This window comes from Mus pahari, chromosome 1 (assembly GCF_900095145.1).
Source record: "Mus pahari chromosome 1, PAHARI_EIJ_v1.1, whole genome shotgun sequence".
NCBI classification, from domain to species: domain Eukaryota; kingdom Metazoa; phylum Chordata; class Mammalia; order Rodentia; family Muridae; genus Mus; species Mus pahari.
This window is the reverse complement of record NC_034590.1, coordinates 46,083,963-46,101,923: the sequence shown is the minus strand read 5'-3', so window position 1 is coordinate 46,101,923 and position 17,961 is coordinate 46,083,963. Positions and strand designations below refer to the sequence as shown.

The window sequence follows — 17,961 nt, the reverse complement described above, 5'->3', positions numbered from 1 at the left end:
TCCTCCTCCTCCTCCTCTCCCTCCTCCTCCTTGTCCTCAGACATGAGCACATCAGTTAAAACGCTGTCAGACTGTGGCCAGTGAGCAATGGATAAATATGTATTGTGTGTCTTGCAGGCTTCCTGCTGTTTACTGATCATGTTTTATTCATGCATGTTGCATGCAGAAGGCTCCCTAAGAGGGGAGAATTTTCACCCTGAGGTTTGGAGCTAAATCTGTATAAATGGAGGGCAAGGAGGGCAGCTGTAAGATGAGGAGAGTGATGTTCTCACCAAGGGTTTCACTGGCTACTGGCAAAGAGAGCCCAAAGATGCTTGAAAAGCTGGGCGCGCCCTCCTTTCTAGTCTGGTGCTGCCCTCTAGTGAGAGGAGTCACAGCCAGCCTGAGGTTCCTCTTCCCAGAGGGGACCAGGCAGAGTAAAAAGGAAGGCAGCCCAGCTACAGAAGCATAGAGAAGGAGGGGAAGCCCTACAGGACCTCCTCCCCAAACTCTTCAGTCCTGATATAGTTCTAGGTGGGGTCCTAGGCGACATCCGTCATGTTGTGTGCACCCACCAATGTCTCTAATAGTCCCAATCCCACAAGACAGATATTCTTATTCCCAGATGAGGCACTGAGATATTATTGGCCATCTAGAAATTGAGGCATGAGCCAAAGTGGTTGAGTCTGACTGACTCAACAGCCCTCTTTCTGTGTTGTCGTGGTAGCATTTTCTAGGTCAGTTCCTAGAACCCAGGGTCGCATCCACCACCTCCTCCTAGAACCTGAGGTTATCTCCATCTCCACCATGGAGACGCTGGATGTCCTTAGAGCTGCTGCCTCCCTTCTCTGAGGTTCTGTTTTCTCATCCTACTCCTCAGCCATGCTCCTCAGAATTGTTCCTCAACCACAACTTTGTATGAAGAAGTGGTTGCTCCAGGATGGCAACTTGAGAGCGGCTCTGCTTTACCACTGTACAAACTGGAGATGAGCTGGACCACTCTCCTCCTAAAGAGGCAGAAGAAGTCACCAGCATGTGCCAGGCCGGATGTCATAGAAGAGAAATCTTCACATTCTGAGAGTGATCTCTGAACCTCTCTCTCAAGAACACTGCTACATTCCCTCAAAGACTAGATTTTTGTCACGCACAGAACCCTTAGCTCTGCCCTTCCCCCACCCTGTGTTGCCTCAGTTTTGTTAAGAGGTCAAGGCTGTCATGTGAGACCTCTGTCCTTTGGTGTCCTCCTGAGGCTGGGCTTTAGCTCCTCCCCTGCCACCTTCTCAAGGACAGCCAGGAGTGTCTGCTGCTTGCATTTCCCTTTGATTAGCACCTTGGTCTCTATTACACTCTCTGAAATATTCTGTCCTTTAGACACAGTCTCTAGGGACCGGAGAGGTGACACGGATGGTAAAGTGTTTACCCTGCAAGTGTGAGGACCTTAGTGCAGAATGCTAGAACCCATGTAAAGCTAGATCCTGGTGGTCCTGAGGTGAGAAGGGAGATCTCCCAGAAGCTGGTGGCCCACTCTCCTGTCACACACAATGAAGACTAAGACATCCTGTGGCCACCAAGGTAGACAGTGAGGTGAACTCCCACAGCTGTGCTCTACCTCCGTGTGTGCAGGTGTGTGTTTGCACTCACACATTCAAACACTTGCACACATATACACACACCATATACACATCACACACACACAAATGTTTTCTCTTTCACACACACACACACACACGTTAAAAAAGAAAGGAAGAAATATAGTCTTTAGAACCTTTCCTCGTTTGTTCCTGAGATTTCAGTCATTGTAAAATCTCTCTGAGTCTTCTCTAATTACTTATTATAAACATGAACCTTACACATAGGACTAGGCAGGCAGGCCGTAGCTAAATGCACATCAGTGTTTCTCTGTGGAAAATGGAGATGCTGACGTGTGCCTTCTTGACAAGCATGATAAAAATGTAGCAACCAGTTTACTGTATGCAAAGGAACTATGAAAGGCCTTTGATGTTTATTAATCACTTAAACCTCAAACGCAGCCCTGAGAGGCAGGGGCTTTTATCACAGCCACTCTAAGATGAGTGAGTGGAGGCCGGAGCATCCCCAAGGCTGCACAGCTGGTGACTCCAGACCCTGGCCTCCGAGCCCCAGGGTCAGTGTCAGCTCACCTGCTCTGTTGTTGATCTAGCCTCAGATCATTCTCCACTGAGTATAGATTTGAAGAGAAATTGGTCACAGGTATAGTAATTATAAAATGAACTAGGAAAACAGTGCTGTTTCTGTATTTTCCATATTCTCTAAAGCAATCGGCTCTCACCCGGGATCAGCCTGCACCCTTTACTTTCAAAAGAGAACCAAGTCTCATGTCATCCTGACAGAGAAAGAGAAAGGCTAGAAGTGAAGGTCAGCATTTTCTTCACAAGATGATGTCTCTGTCTTGTGCAGTCCATCCCCCACAATGTCCCAGGTTGGTGGGTTTGGTGAGAGGTGTGTGCTAGGGGTATCTATATGCACAGCCAAATGGGAAGGTGTGAATGTGGCCCCACTGTCTTTCCTTCTCCTGTTCTTCTAGCACAGAGCAAAGCCGTGGGCATCAGTGGAAGCTGATGTTTTTCCATCCGTGCCAGGGTCAAACCTGCCAAGGCTAAGGGATGTACTACTGGGCCTATCAGCAGCAAAGTGATCCTCAGACTGGAACAGCCTGTTCTCTAACCCCCTGAGGCCCATGGCAGCTGCCTTTGAGGGGGCTGAAAGAGCCTCCCCCCTCTGTGTTTGTGCAGATCCAGTTAGTCTGAGATCCTTGCAAATGCCTTCTGCATTTAAACAGCTGCCCTTTTGCAGCAAAGTTTGGGGCTTGATTTGGCCTCAGTCTTCCTTCTGCTTGGGTGAGCTCCCTGGAAACCTAGTGCTGCAGAGGGTTTGGTGTAAAGCCGACATCAAGAAGTCACAAGCCAGGGGCCAAGCAGCTGAGATTCTGTGACCTACACATCTCCTTGGGTAAATCTTCATGAGGGCAGCTGACTGTGTTGTTAACGGAACCTTGAGAGCTCAGGCAGAAACCACGTGGTGCTTAGTGTGCCACAGAAGTACTCAACAGATAGGTGTGTGTGTGTGTGTGTGTGTGTGTGTGTGTGTGTGTGTGTGTGTGCATTTGTGTGTGTGTGCATATGTGTGTGTGCATATGTGTGTGTGCATATGTGTGTGTGCACGTGTGACAGACATGCTCGTGCTCATGTGTACTCAAGATCACATGTACACAGTCATTTTCTCCTGTGGGAAACACAGATCTCCAACTAAACAAATGTAAAATAAATGCTCATCTAACAGTAAACAATACATAGAATCAGAACTATGAGCATACCTCCTTTAGTAGTCCCACCCCCCTGCTTATTAATCATATGATCAATAATAATAGGAGCTTGAGAAATGGATCCATGGGTAAAGTGCTAGAAGACCTCATGAACACACACACCACCACCACCAGCAGCAGCAGCAGCATTATAATCTTGTCACTTTTAGGACAAGATGGAAAGTGCAAACAGGAGCATCCTGGAAGCTCACAGGCCATCTACCGCAGTAAACACAGCCAAAACAACAACAACAACAACAACAACAACAACAACAAACGAGGGGGAAGATGAAGACCCACACCCAAGGTCGTCACCTACCCACCATACACGTGCACTGTGGCACACGCGTGTGCTCATAAAAACTGTAGTGATGGTAATAATGATTGTCTTTCTCTCCACCCTGGTGGCTTCCGTTCTAACTTCTGTAAGATTTATTTCCCTGGCCTCCAGCATAGCCTGTCTCCCTGGTTACAGCTCACTCAATTCATGTTGCCACCTTGGATGTGGACGTACAGGCTTACACTCAATTGTCTTCAGTTGTCTTCTTTAAGATTTGTCCATGATTACTGTGATTTGTTGGCAGTGTTCATCCTGTAAGTTATCTGTGGTTTTTGCTGCATAAAAATGCCAGAATGTAGAGACCCCAGGTTATCTGAGCAGACATTTTTTTTCAGATCTGGGGTCTTACAGAGTGCTGTTACAAGCATTGTTGGGTTGGTCTCCCAATACACATGGGTGCACTTTTTTCTTTTATCTTTTATATCTTATTTATTTGTTTGTTTGTTTCATGTATTTCACAACACTATACACTGTCACTCTCTTCAAACACACCAGAAGAGGGCATCAGATCCCATTACAGATGGTTGTGAGCCACCAAGTGGTTGCTGGGAATTGAACTCAGGACCTCTGGAAGAGCAGTCAGTGCTCTTAACTGCTGAGCCATCTTTCCAGCCCATGGGGACTCTTTTTATGCAATACTTCCTGAGAGCAAGAGCCACAAGTGAAAAGACTGGCTTATCACCAACTGTTTTTAGATAGTGGCAAAGTTTTGTCAGTGTGATCACATTGCATGCCTATAATATCCCACAGACAGAGGAACTTCATGCACTGTGGTTATCTTACACTTCTGGAGATCCGAAGTCCATAATGGCTCACAAAAATCAAGATAGCCGGACTGAAATCCTTCGTGGAGGGGCAATCAATTTTCTTTTATATTTTAGTATTGTTGATTTGGAGAGTGCTCATATTCTTGACTAATGACTCTCTCACCCCTTGAAACCCAGTGTGGGTGGTGGGCTCCTTTCCCTGATGCCATCTCTCTGGTCTATTATGGTGGCTCCTGACCTAACTCTCCCGTACCCTCCACATCTGAAGGTCCTTTACAATTACCTGCAGGCACATGGGTACGTATGTATGTATTATACTACATATATAATTATATCTATTGATATAGTATATAGTAATCCAGTATCTGCTGTTATATTTGAAGGTCACCTAGTTTGGTTGGGGGTGGCACACACCTCTGATGTCAGCACTTGAGAGGCAAGTGTAGATGGATCTCTGAGTTTGAAGCCAACCTATAAAGCAAGTTCCAGGATAACCTGGTCTACACAGAGAAACCCTACCTCGAACAACAAAACAAAATGATTGCCTGATTGGAGCTGGGGAGAGTTCTTAGCAGTTAAAGCATCTCCCAGGGTTCTAATCCCCAACACCATGGACTGCAGCCCACAAATAATCTCAGTGCTCAATGAGCAGAGACAGGGAATCCTTACAGCACACTGGCTAGCTAGACTGGCTGAATGGGGGACCTCCAGGGTCAATGAGAAGCCCATCTCCATAAGGTATAGAATATTCTAGAAAGACACCCAACATTAACCTCTGGACTCTAAAAGCATATGCACACACATATATGTGAATGCATCACATACACATGCTCACAACACACACACACACACACACACACACACACACACACAATTTACCTTACTGACAGCTTTAGTTCCATCCACCTGCTTCCATTATGCCCTTGAGGATGAGAGTTGTAGACGTCTTTGAGGGCCTTAATTTTGCCTTCCAAAATAACAACAAAAAGCATGCCCTTGAGACCATTTTCCCTAGCTGCAATTACATATTCTTGTTTTGTACTGCTACTAAAAGAAGACGGTGACTAGCTTGGTTTGTGGACTTGTGTCTTCTAGAAGATACAAGCCTCACGAGGACCAAGATGTCTGTTTTGTTCACTGCCATAGCCCCAGTCCCTGGCACAGCATCTGCCACGAGGTATGTGGCCAGTCCATACTGCTAACTAACAAGCAGAATTTAAAAGTCTCCCTAACATGACAGTGGCTTCCTTGATAAAACCCATAGCCCATTCCTCTTTCTTCCCTGGACCCTGGGTGGCTGGTATTACATTTGAAAAATTCAAAGCAGGAGGTGTCAAGAGGTGTCCCTGGGCATCATTTCCTTTATACTAGCTATGGTTCCTATTAGGGTTAGCCTTGCATGACCAGAATGCTGCCATCCTCTGTGCATGAATCAAGATAATTCACATCTATCTCCTAAACCTCCCTCATTTACCATTTTTCTTGTCTTTGTGTGTGTGTATGTGTGTGTGACATATCATATATATATATATATATATATATATATATATATATATATATATATACAGAACTTGGAGTCTAGAAAAATGTAACAAAAAGTTTTGTTTGCTAAATGGTTATGTTCAAACTGCTTACTAAGTGTATATATCCAAACAATGTAATAATTGCTTGAAAATTGGTATGCATACTTTGAGAAAATTATACCTTAATAATCCTCATCTCTAACAATCTGGGGAGCCACATAGCTTCTCAGAGCCAAGAGAAGTGCAGGCACTGCCAGATTTGTTTCCTACTCCTAACTGATTTCCACAAGTGCGTTCCCTCCTAGAAGCTATAGGAAACTCAGTTCTCAAAGACAGGAAGTCATACACACAGAGAGACAGAAACACAGACCCCCCCACAGGACAATAATTAATGAAAAATAATGAAGACATGAATTTGAAGAAGATCAAGGAAGGGGCGCATGGGAGAGTTAGATGGGAGGAAATGAAAGGGGGGATTATAATCTCAAAAGTAGAAAAATAAATCTATTATGCTAAACACCAAAAGAAAGGATTGGGGATCATGGAGAGAAGTAGTGGGAGCCCACAACTGAAACCATGGATCTGCAAAGCTGACTCCGAAGTCAAGAGGATCTGAGTTTGGTTCCAAACATGCAGGATGCCTGGTGACTCACAAGCCCCTGCAAATCCAGCTTCAGGTTAGCTGACGCCCTCTTCCGGCCTACTCAGGCATTTACATGCATGTGGTGCACATACATACACCCAGACACAAATATATATGTGTTACTGTACAGAATCCTGTGAGTTCAGGGTCCCTTGGCCCCCTATTCGCAGCTTTACACTAAGTTTCAGGAGGTCACAGCTTCAGCACCAGCATCCTCTGCTCCCTCCTAGCATACTGCTTTCTCCTTGAAAGTCTATTGCTACTAGAAAGCAAGGGTCCCACTGTGCTTGGCAGATAACATCAGAGAGGTAAACAAACGCTGACGAGGATAGGAAGTAACAGCTCGGGGGCTTCGGTCTCGGCTCTCCAAGACTCACGCGTCAGAACTCCTTAATGGACTGGAAAGCCCTGGCGTCTGGCCCTTTGCCTGTGATGTGTTTAGCTACCTGCTGCAGACACATGAGGGAACCTTTGAGAGAGCATCTATCCACAGTAGACTGAATAGATTACCGGGGTGTGGGGATGTAAAGTGGTTTGGGTTATTCAGGGTTGTAAAAAAAAAATAAATAAATAAATAAAAGGACAACTCTGGATTTGTGGTTTCCTGGCTTCCTTTCTTAAGTTCTTCTTCAGCATGCTCTTTCTATGGTGTACAGAAACCAAGCAAACAGCAGAGGGCACTCGTGAGCCACAAATGTGAGGAACAATAACAAAAATTCCCTCTGGACCAGGAACTGTTCTACGCAGGGATGCCACAGCCAGGTGCCTGGTACTGCCTCTTACCTCTCAGGCAGAACATTTTGAGGCACTTTGCTAATAAACAAGCAAAGCCACAGCTTGATGACAAGGAGAGCTGGGGAGAGAGAGTCACGAGAAACTTTCTGTGAGATCCGTACGCACCTTATACTTTCCCTAAGGACGCAGGGGAAGCCTTGTTCTAAGGCTGCTCCATCCGAGATCATGTGCCTCCAGACGGTAAAGGGCCCTTCTCATACCATACTGTCGGGCTGTCTGTAGAAAACGTCTCAAAACCTGCTTGCTTTTGGTTTACTGTGACATTTCTCTGAGGAAGAGCCACTGGCCCCCAGAGAGGCTAAGGATGTACTACAATAATAGAGTATAGTAAGTAGCCTGTCATTCACTGGACCTGGGAATCCTCCCATATCACTGCACATGCACATGCGCGTGCACACACACACACACACACACACACACACACGCACACACACACTCTCAACTTGCACACATCAGCTTGCACACACCGCTCTTTGTTCGGCTATGAGAATCTATGTGCACTGTGACAACGCTGACCGATGTGCTCATCATGTGGGTATTGTTCCTTTACAAAGCTAACATGTTTTCCCCTTTGAAACTTCCCCCTTAAATAAGAATTGCTGTGAGATTTGGGGTCTGTGGCTGTCCTTAGAGTATTTTGAAACAGATTAATTTCTTTCTGTCAGCCTATTGTTATGACACAAAACATTATATTTCATGGTGTCTGTTTTACTGTCTACAGGCCAAAGTCAAGTGATTGCTTTGGGGCTCTGGGTCCCTATTTGTAAAGGCCCAGTGTCCTTTGCCAAACACTTAGAAACATTTGAACTTGGGTCTATGGCTTCTGAAGTTTTCTTTTATGGCTCCTTCTGTATGTCAGAGAGCTCTGTGAAGACCAGGATTCTTAACTCTTTGAAGTCCGGTGCTGAGTCTCCAACCCTAAGGTTAGCGCTTGGCTCATGGAAGGAGCTTGTAAATTTGCTAGCCAGCTTACATTGCTAGGACGAAACACCCAGAGAGACAACTTAGAGGACAAAGAATTTATCCTGGCTGATGTTTTCGGAGGTCTCAGCGGTCCATGGTCACTTGGTTCTATTGATTCCAGGCCTGTGCTGCCACGACAGAAGGCTACAACAAAACTGCAGCCTTCTGTTTTGAGTCATGGTGTATCACTGAACCAAGATCCCTGAGCCAATTAAGCTTGTGGGTTCAAATGATGTCCTGCGTCTGGTCCACCACAGGACTAGGGTCACTTGTGGAGGAAGGTCGCAGGAGTTTTGACTGGGCGCACCCCACGCTGACGCCAGGCAGGCACTGGGCTGTGAGAAGCTGCAGGACCCCGCTCCAAGGGTGGGGAAGTGCAATCTGAGGTCTGCAGGGAACTGGTGGAGTTGACTCAGGGATCCTGGACCTGCATGAAGGTTGAGGATAACAGGTTCTCAGACACTTGGGCATTCCTGACACCGTTGGATGCTGTGGAAGAGCTGAGAATGGAGTGGAAGCCAGTTGACTAGATTTAGCCAGGGGCCAGAGGGAAAAGGGCAGGGAAGAGAGCTCTAGCTGGTTGCTGAGGGGAGGAGAGAGTCCTTGGCTTGCTCCTTGCTTGGCTTGATGGAAATCTGTGACTGGGAGCACAGAGAGGCCTCCTGCTAGAGATTAGATAGCCCTTTAAGCAAAGGTCTGTTCCATTGCTGCCCATGGTGGATCCCAATGAGAAGAGGCAGTCCATGGTTTTAAAGCATTTATTGTCATGATGGAGAGTTGTGATGATGAAACCGTACCCCACTTTCTCAGGGTGGGCCTTCAAAAATACCTTTTTCAGGGAGGAGTGTCTGGGAAGGGGAGCTTAATTGTCTAAGCCCTTCAGGTGCCTCATTAAAATGGAGATCCGTCTTGAAGCTAAGTGATCTGTGGTCACGTCCTCTACCTGTGGAGGGCCTTGGGTCATTGCCCTTACATGACTGATGGCCACAGACCTATGGAGTGTAGAGCTGTGGCCTCATGTCAGGAGCCTGGTGTCTAGGAGCATGGCCAAACGCCTACTGTCCCTTGCATGCTATGGTCAGCTGGTGGGTCACCAGAGTTTTAAACCTAGCTCAACCAGAAACCAGGCTGCCTCTCACGGCCCCCCAAAACTAAGATGGGTGACTGATACACTCCAGTGACCTTTATATCTCCCCCTTCCTTGTACTGGGGTTACACTCTGGCTGCCATGGTTGGCTCATATGTGAGTGCTAAGAAGCCAAGTGAGGGTTCTTATACTTATCTAGGAGGTACATTGCCAACTGAGCCGTCTTTCAAGTACTCCTCCCTTTCTTAGTGACAGAATCACTACTGAATGATAGATTTGGATTATTTTAGTATTTCTGATTGGTGTGATACAAAAATCCTCGAAAGGTAAGAGAAACTGGAGGAGGTGGCTGTGAATACCCTGTTCAAGAAATCTATTAAATTCTGTAGACAGGCTGGAGAGATGACTCAGTTTTTAACAATGTGCATGTGGGTATGTAGAAGGTCTTTTATAGAGGATCCAAGTTTGTTTCCAGGATGCCCATCAAGTAGTTCAAACCACCTCTAACTCCAGTTCCAGGGGATTCAATGCTCACTCTTCCAGACTCTGAGGCCACAGCACTCACGTGCATATAGCCACCCATGATTTAAAATAAAGCCTAAAACAAACAAAATGCTGTGGAATTCTACCCTGATAATCAGTATTTGCATGGAGTTCTCAAAGATGAAACACTCCTTGTGATGTCATTTATAATAACCAGGTATCTTACCTGGCCAGTATAACACACTCTCTCTAACCTTTGGGAATTTTGCTCCTTTAAGGGCATCTGTGTTTTAACCTAACCCTTTGTTTTCTTCTTTCAGGGATCCTGTTTACGATGTTGGTATTTGGACCAGCCTGTGGATTTATTCTGGGCTCTTTCTGTACCAAAATCTATGTGGATGCGGTCTTCATTGACACGAGTAAGTAGCAGACATAGTTGCTAAGCGCCCTTACAAGCATTTCCATTCTTATAAAGGAGTCTTCAGCCTGTGGCTATTTAAGACCCTCCCACTGAGCAACATTCTTGTGTTGCTCGGCTTTTTATTTCTGGGACATATATGACTGAGACAATCAGGTCAAAACCAAGAAGGGCCTATTCTAGCTCATGGTTTCAGGGTCCACATTTGGTTGGCATGTTGTTTTGGGGGCCTCTTGGTAAGACACCACTTGATTACAGAGAGCACAAGGTAGAGCAGAGCCAGATACCACATGGTGGCTGTGAAGGGAAGAAAGAGGAAAAACTCAGGGTCCCCATATCCTCTTCAAAGGCACATCACGGCAACCCAACTTTCACCACAGCGCCCCATTTCCCATCTCCTTAAGGTATACACACACACACACACACACACACATACACACACACATGCAAAATACAAATAAAAACAAAAACGTCTTAAGCAAAGCTTGCTGTGCTTTTAATTAGAAGAGGACATGTGTTTCTCAGTAGCTCTGGGCTTCACATCTGTGATTCTGCAGTTAAACTGTGTGGCTGTCTGAGTAAATGATATTGCTCTTAGTTATGAGTCTCATTGCTGTGACCAAATACCTCTCATGATGGGTAATCTTAGTTGTGAACTTGACACACATGGGGAAAGTGGACCTCCAGTAAGAAATTGCCCCCATTAGATTGGCCTACAACCTGTCTGTGGGACATTTTCTTCATTGCTAATTGATCTAGGAGAACTCAGCCCACCGTGGGCAGTACCATTCCCTAGGTAGGTGGGCCTATAAGAAAGGTAACTGGATGTGGGCGTGGGTATGAACCAATAGCAGCATTCTTCCCTTGTGTCTTGCTTTAACTCCTGCATCCAGGTTCCTGCATCCAGGTTCCTGCCTTGAGTTCCTGGCCCGACTTCTCTCTTTAATGAGAATGATATACCATCACTAAATATATGATGAAATAAACCCTCTCCTCCAAGATTTGTTTTGTTTTGTTTTGTTTGAGGTCAAAGTGTTTTGTCTCTGCAAAAGAAAAGCAAACTAAAACGCTTGACATTTTAGAAGAGAAAAACTTTATTTTAGTTTATAACTCTGAGAAGTCCACCACAGTGGTGAAGATGTGTCAGCTGGAGTACGAGTCTGCTGAGCACATTGCAGCCATAATCAGGAGGGGGAGAGAAATGAACCATCCTACTTAGCTTTTCGTGGATTTCTGCCATCTTGGTAACAGGGTGTTTTTAATTGAGAATTTCATACGTGGATATAGTGTATGGATGGATCAAGGCCACCCCCATTCCCTCTCCTCCCATTCCCTCTCCTCCAATTTCTCCCATATTTACTTTTCTCTCCAAACTTCATCTCTCTCTCTCTCTCTCTCTCTCTCTCTCTCTCTCTCTCGCTCGCTCGCTCGCTCGCTCGCTCGCTCGCTCGCTCGTCATGTACCTGATGAAATCTTACTCTTCCTCCCCAGCCACCATTAGTTGCCAGTAGCTGCTCAGCTAACAGGGCATCGTGAGCATCCCCAGTCCATGCTGGGATTTTGCCTGCCTTGATCTTGTGCATGTCTTATTATGCTACCTCAGCCACTGAGTTTGCGTGTACAACAGCCTTGTCATGCCCAGCAAACAACGTGTCATCCCTTGGAATCCCATCCTTCTCCCACCCCACCCCCCCAGTCTCCTCTAATTTTTATTCTTCTACGAGCTAAACACACATATTCAAGCTTTCAAACCTAGCACTCACGTACGATAAAGAATATACCTGTCTTGTTTGGGCTTGGGTTACCTCAGTCCCAGTCCATTTACCCATGTTTCACTTTTCTTTACAGCAAAATAATAATCCATTTCTATTAGCCCTTCTTTCCTTAAGGTACTTGAGAGTTGTTGCTTCCTCTTACCACAAGAGGGCAGAAAAGCATCACAAATTTATCCTTTTAGTCATTCCAGAAATCCAACCAAGGCAATGCTGGTAATGCTGCTCCCACCTTAATTAATACATAATACCTCATGGTATTATGTAATACCCAGAGGCTTGTCACATTCCACTGGCAAAAGGGCTTGACCATCATGGCTGCCTGAGCTGTGGTGACAAATAGTCCTCACATTTTACTGATTGGATATGCTGAAAAATAGTTTTGTAGATAACCTGTTCAACACAGATTGGTGTTGGAAAGAGGTGGGACTTAGCTCACCATGGCTGTTTGGGGGGCCCAGACCCACAGCTGTTTATCCTGATCCCAGTGTTTATAATTTGCAGGCAGCAAGCCTTACACATTATACACTGGTCCTTAAAGTCTGTGATCAGAAGTAACGCACCCTGTTCGTTACCAAAGCGAGTCTATAACATATGTGGAGTCGTATGTAAAGTTACCCATGAAGGAAACACCTTGTCTCATAGCTAACTTTTTTTTTTTTTTTTTTTTTTTTTTTTTTTTTTTTTTTGGTTTTGATTTTTGGTTGTCCTAGATCTCTATAGACCAGGCTGGCTTCGAACTCACTGAGAGTTCTCCCAAGTACCTCTGCCTCCCAAGTGCTGGAATTAAAGTCGTGTGCCACCACACCTGGCTGTTGTCTCACAGTTCTGAAGTGGGTGTGGGACTCAGGAGCAGCTTTAGTGGGGTGTAACCAAGTCTGCAGACCAAAGAGGAAAGGATTCACTTCAGAGTCCATGCAGTGGTGGCCAGGCTGACCCCCACCCCCCTGGTCCTCTCTACGGGAGTCTGTCACCAATCCTCCTGACAGCAGGTAATGTCTGCAGCATTCTTTCCTGGAAAAGAGCCAGTTACACGGGGCCATGCTTAAGCCGGATTATTATATATACAAGAATATGAATTCCACGTGGAGGCAGGGATTTGGGGGTATCTTAGTTAGGGTTTCTGTTGCCATAAAGAGTTAATATGACCATGGCAACTCTTAGAAAAGATTTCATTAGGGCTGGCTTACATACAGTTCAGAGATCTAGTCCATCGTTGTCATGGCAGGAAGCATGGCAGCATGAGGCAGACATGGTGCGGGAGAGGTAGCTGAGAGTCCTACATCTGGATCCACAGACAGAAGGAAGTGACTGAGCCACTGGGCCTGGCTTTATTTTCTGAGACCCCCAAAACCCAGTGCCACGCCTACTCCAGCAAGGCCTCTCTGGGTCTATGGAGGATCATAGGGGCATCAGCTGAGATCTGTGAACAGCCTTATGTTCACAACTATTGTGGCTACTGCCTGAAAGAGGACACTGGATTTCTGCATAGTTTCATCAGTAACAAAGCCCCATTCCCTTCCTCTCCTCTCCCCGCAGGCAGATGGGGGAGGGGGAAGCTAAAGCTGCTTCTTGAGCTGATCTGTTCTTGGGATCAATAAGAACTCTCAGTCCCCGGGTTCCCAATCCATCATCTCTTGACAGTGCTAAATTTACTAATTCACCCCAAAGAAATAATGTGGTCTTAAATCCAATCAAGCTGCTCTTTGATTCGGTCCATTAATCCCACTGATATATTTACTTGTCTCTAATGATGTTACAAATTTCCAAGTAGAAAATAAAATCAGATGCAGCCTTATTTATTCTTGCCAAGTGCTAGGCCCGAACAGGAAGGGATTAAATGTCCCTGTCTTCCAGCAGCCTGGCCCTTTGATGTCCACTCTAGCAAGCAAGGATGGACTGCTAAGGGACGCTCAATGAGAAGTCAGCTGCCATCTCCAGCAGACAGAAAAGCTAGCTACAACTGGTGTGCCAAAGGCAGCACTCTCTGGGGGCAGCCAGGGGCTGGAGGGGACTGGAAGCTCCTTGGGAAGGTTGCCTTGGAAAGCGACGTGTGATATATTTTGTATTGGCCACATCCGGAGTGACCCATCAAACTGAGGCCTAGGGGGTGGCCAGAATGTCTGAGCCAGAAAGAACCTCGTGCAGCACTCTCTTCCAGATCTTTCATCAAATTAGTGAGGAGGTACTGAAAGAGAAGAACCTGGATCTCAGATCCGGAAGGGGAGGGACTCGGATCTCAGATCCGGAAGGGGAGGAACCCGGATCTCAGATCCAGAAGGGGAGGGACCTGGGTCTCAGATCCGGAAGGGGAGGGACCTGACCCAACCAGTGGAGGCGCATCTGTATAGAAACCAAGTCTCCTGAGCCATGTGGCAGATTTTTCCCACTCATGATCCCCTCTCCGTCTTAAGGAAAGAGCCTCCTCTCTCTCAGTGCCTGCAGAAACCATGGATAGAATGACAGCTGGGAGCACTTAGCCTGTCACCTACAGGCCCCAAGCTTTCCAGGAGGATGACAGCACTAAGGACCCCTTAGAGTTGTCATCATCTCTTCTTGTCCCCTAAGCCCTGTGAGAAGTTAAGCGACCTCCTCCACCCTCGATTGGCATTAACGCCTCTGTGTACACCTCAGATGGACACTTTTCCTTACTGTCTTGGTGTCTAACTGATGGCAGCCTCCCTGAGCACAAGGTGACTAGAGGGAGGATGTCTGTGACAGTCACACTGCTTCTTGAAGGTACATGAAGGTCGGTGCTGATTATCATCACTAGAGGGCAGAAGAGCACCACTAGTTCTGTTAGGGAATCAGCCAGGAAAATCTCCTTTCCAAGCAATTTTCATTGTTTCTGCCCTTGTGGCAGAACCTTGTCGTGTCTGGGTGCATTTGGCTGTATTTTGAGGCAGGATATCTATGTGCTTTAAGGGTTCCCTTATCTTGTCCTCACTTCGTAAAATAGCTCTTCTTTAGGGCTGCCCGTCATATAGAAATGTTAAATTCTACATGAATGTCTGTTCTGCCTAGTCCCACATGCATCTCTGGAATCTGGGGTTGGGGAACATGCAGGGGAAGCAATCACTGCCTACCCTGGAGTTTGTGTGGACGTGGCATAGAAGGTGTCTATGGAAGACCCATATTGTGGGACAAATGGAAGGAAAGTGTACTTCCTCCTGACCTGGAGGTTGCTAAGGAAGCAACAGCCAGAGAAAGGAGGCTTGCTGGGACCTGGGAGTCAGTGCAGCTGTGGGAGCCAGAGAGCAGGTTACTTGCAGGAATGAGCCAGCAGTCTGGGAGAAGATCCCCAAGAAGGGGTGGAGGTAGGCACCAGAGGCTCGTCCGGTCAGGCTTAGGCACGAGACTTGGTGGCTGGCCTTTCATCTGGGTTTGATCCTGTGTGGCTCCACTGCTCCACCCTGCGAGGGCTGGGGGGAAGAAGGGAGGAGACTTGCAGAGTTCTCTTTTCAGAATGTCTTGGTGAAACTAAAGTTTGACCATGAATACAGAACCTTGTAGACAGGCCTCGGTTTCAGGGTGTACCCCTAAGCACGGAATCGACCGTTATTAAAGGTGTGCATGTGCTGTCTTGTTGGGAACTTGGGACCTTGTCAGAAAGTGTAGCTTCTATTTGATAAGGCATTGTGTCTGCCCTGGGAGTCCAGAACCCTGTGAATCCAGACCATACTCCCGTGAGCTCTGTGATCCTGGGGCAGCTATTCCTCCTTGAGACTGTGTGTGGATAATGCAAGAAAATCACACCTTCAACCCAGACGATGTCTTTTGTATAGGAACCATGCTATAAAGGTACAATGGAGCATCTGAGAAGTCTACTAGCATCTGCAGTTACCAACGGATCCAGCATGCTTTCAGCCCTGACTCCCAACTCTTTCTCTCAGCCTAGCAACTTGCCTCCCTGAAACCTGTACTTAATCAGGTTTACTCCCTCCCATGGACCTTTCCCTCGTTGTTTGACCCTCACCAGCACACATGTGGACACTTGTCCGGAGGCACGCGCAAACCAGCTGGACCCACAGACAGCTGCATGGCGTTGGTAGCTGCAACAAGATGCTATGCCCATGTGCTTGCAGGGGGAAAAGGTCACCAGCTAGGCTTCCTCCTCTGCCTTTTGAGAGGACTAGCGCCGCAGCCAGCCTCCTTCAGTTTGGACTCATTAGCTGGATGGCTGGGATCTGGAATGTCCCACACCCTCACCACCTCCACTTTCTAATTAGGTTTGTCACTTAATGATACTCTTGAAATTCCCAAGTCCCATAGCAAAAGTCTGATATACTTTAAGCAAATAGGTACATGAACTTAAAAATGCCCGGAGAGCCATAATGGCCCTTAGTATGGCCCAAGAGAAAGAAGGGACTGTCCCCAATTTGCTTTGAGCCAGAGTTCTCACAGTCTCGTGGGTAGGCCTTTTAATGAGATGTGTGCTGGTTTCTTCCTGCTTCTTCTGATTTTCTTCTTTTTTACCTTGGAAATGGGGACAGAGCTCTGATAGGCTCCTTGTAGTCACTTGCTCTTTTCAGAGGTGACAAACAACTGTTATCAGCTTGCTTCCTTTGTTCCATAGAACTAAAAAAAAAAAAAACATTAAAAGCAACCCAGAGGCCAGATGCTAAAACAGGACACCTAGAGGGATGGATCCTGGGTTAGGAGAGATGGCTACATGGGTAGAAAACTTTCTATGTGAGCTGGAGATCTTGAGTTTGAATCCCCAGCACCTGTGTGTAAAAGCCAGGCAAAGCTACACAATGCCTAAAGCCCCAGTATTAGAGGGCAGTGACAGACAGACAGATCCCCAGAGCGTGCTAGCCAGCTAGCCCAGCCAAGGCAGTAAGCTTCCAGGTCAGTGTGAGGCCCTGTCTCAAGGCAATAAAGTCCAGAAGACAACAGAAGAAGATATGTGGTTATCATGCTCTGGACTCCATGGGGGCATGTGGACACACACCCTCGAGCCCATGCAAAAAAAAAAAAAACACACACACACACACACATGAAACACACATGCCCACACAACATATAACGCACCCAAATAAAGAAGTGGGTCTTCTAGGGAGGGAGAGTCTGTACACGTGTCTGAGACACTTGCAGAGACCATCTCAGCTGGGTCCCATCTCCTGACAGACATACTCCACACAGCCACAGATAGAAGACTGTGTTGGGGTTTCCTTTCTTTCAAGGCCTCTCCCTTTTGATTGACAGAACCCCCTTGAGAATGAAAAGCCTGTTTCCCTAGCTCCTGGAGTATCCAAGGGTAGGCAAGGGGCTACAGAGCCCTTGCTCTGTCGACCTGCTTCTCCTCTGCCTGAGTTACCACCTGCACTCTTATGCCATTGGTATATTGATGTGTCTGAGTAAATGGGAGTGATTGGTGCGTTTCAGTTTTGCTCTGGACATCTCACAAGCAGCCACCTTCAAACAGACTGAAAACAAGCTTTAAAAGTCAATGCAGGAACTAGAACCAGATAGAAAAAGATGCTCAAGCTTTGCTGCCCCATTCCAACCTGAAACAGTACCTTTTGTCTGTCTGGGCCTCTCCAGGACTGCCATCGCTACAAATGTCTGTTCCCCAAGACGTTTGTACTAGTTGGGGTAGGCTAGACCATGCTACAGTAACAAACATATCCCCTAATCTGTGGCTTAGGGTGGTAGAATTTTAATCTTGTTCCTGTCAAGTATCTGAATCTGGTCAATAGGGACATTTCATTAATGTAGTCTTCTTGAGAAGAAGAAACTTGGGAACCACACACCAGCACATGGACAGTCAGACCCAGCACATGGACAGTCAGACCCAGCACATGGACACTCATGCCCAGCACATGCACAGTCACACCCAGCACATGCA

General features: G+C 46.6%; 1 protein-coding gene across 3 annotated transcripts in view; it reads left to right on the top strand.

The window, feature by feature from the left end:
- The window catches only part of Slco3a1 (solute carrier organic anion transporter family member 3A1), a 281,111-nt gene that overhangs the window by 191,700 nt on the left and 71,450 nt on the right, over nt 1–17,961 (top strand). For all 3 annotated transcript variants that reach the window (XM_021189846.1, XM_029540392.1, XM_021189837.1), the window contains exon 3: nt 10,241–10,339. In XM_021189846.1, the coding sequence (XP_021045505.1) occupies nt 10,241–10,339 (99 nt within the window). The remainder of the gene's footprint in view (nt 1–10,240; nt 10,340–17,961) is intronic.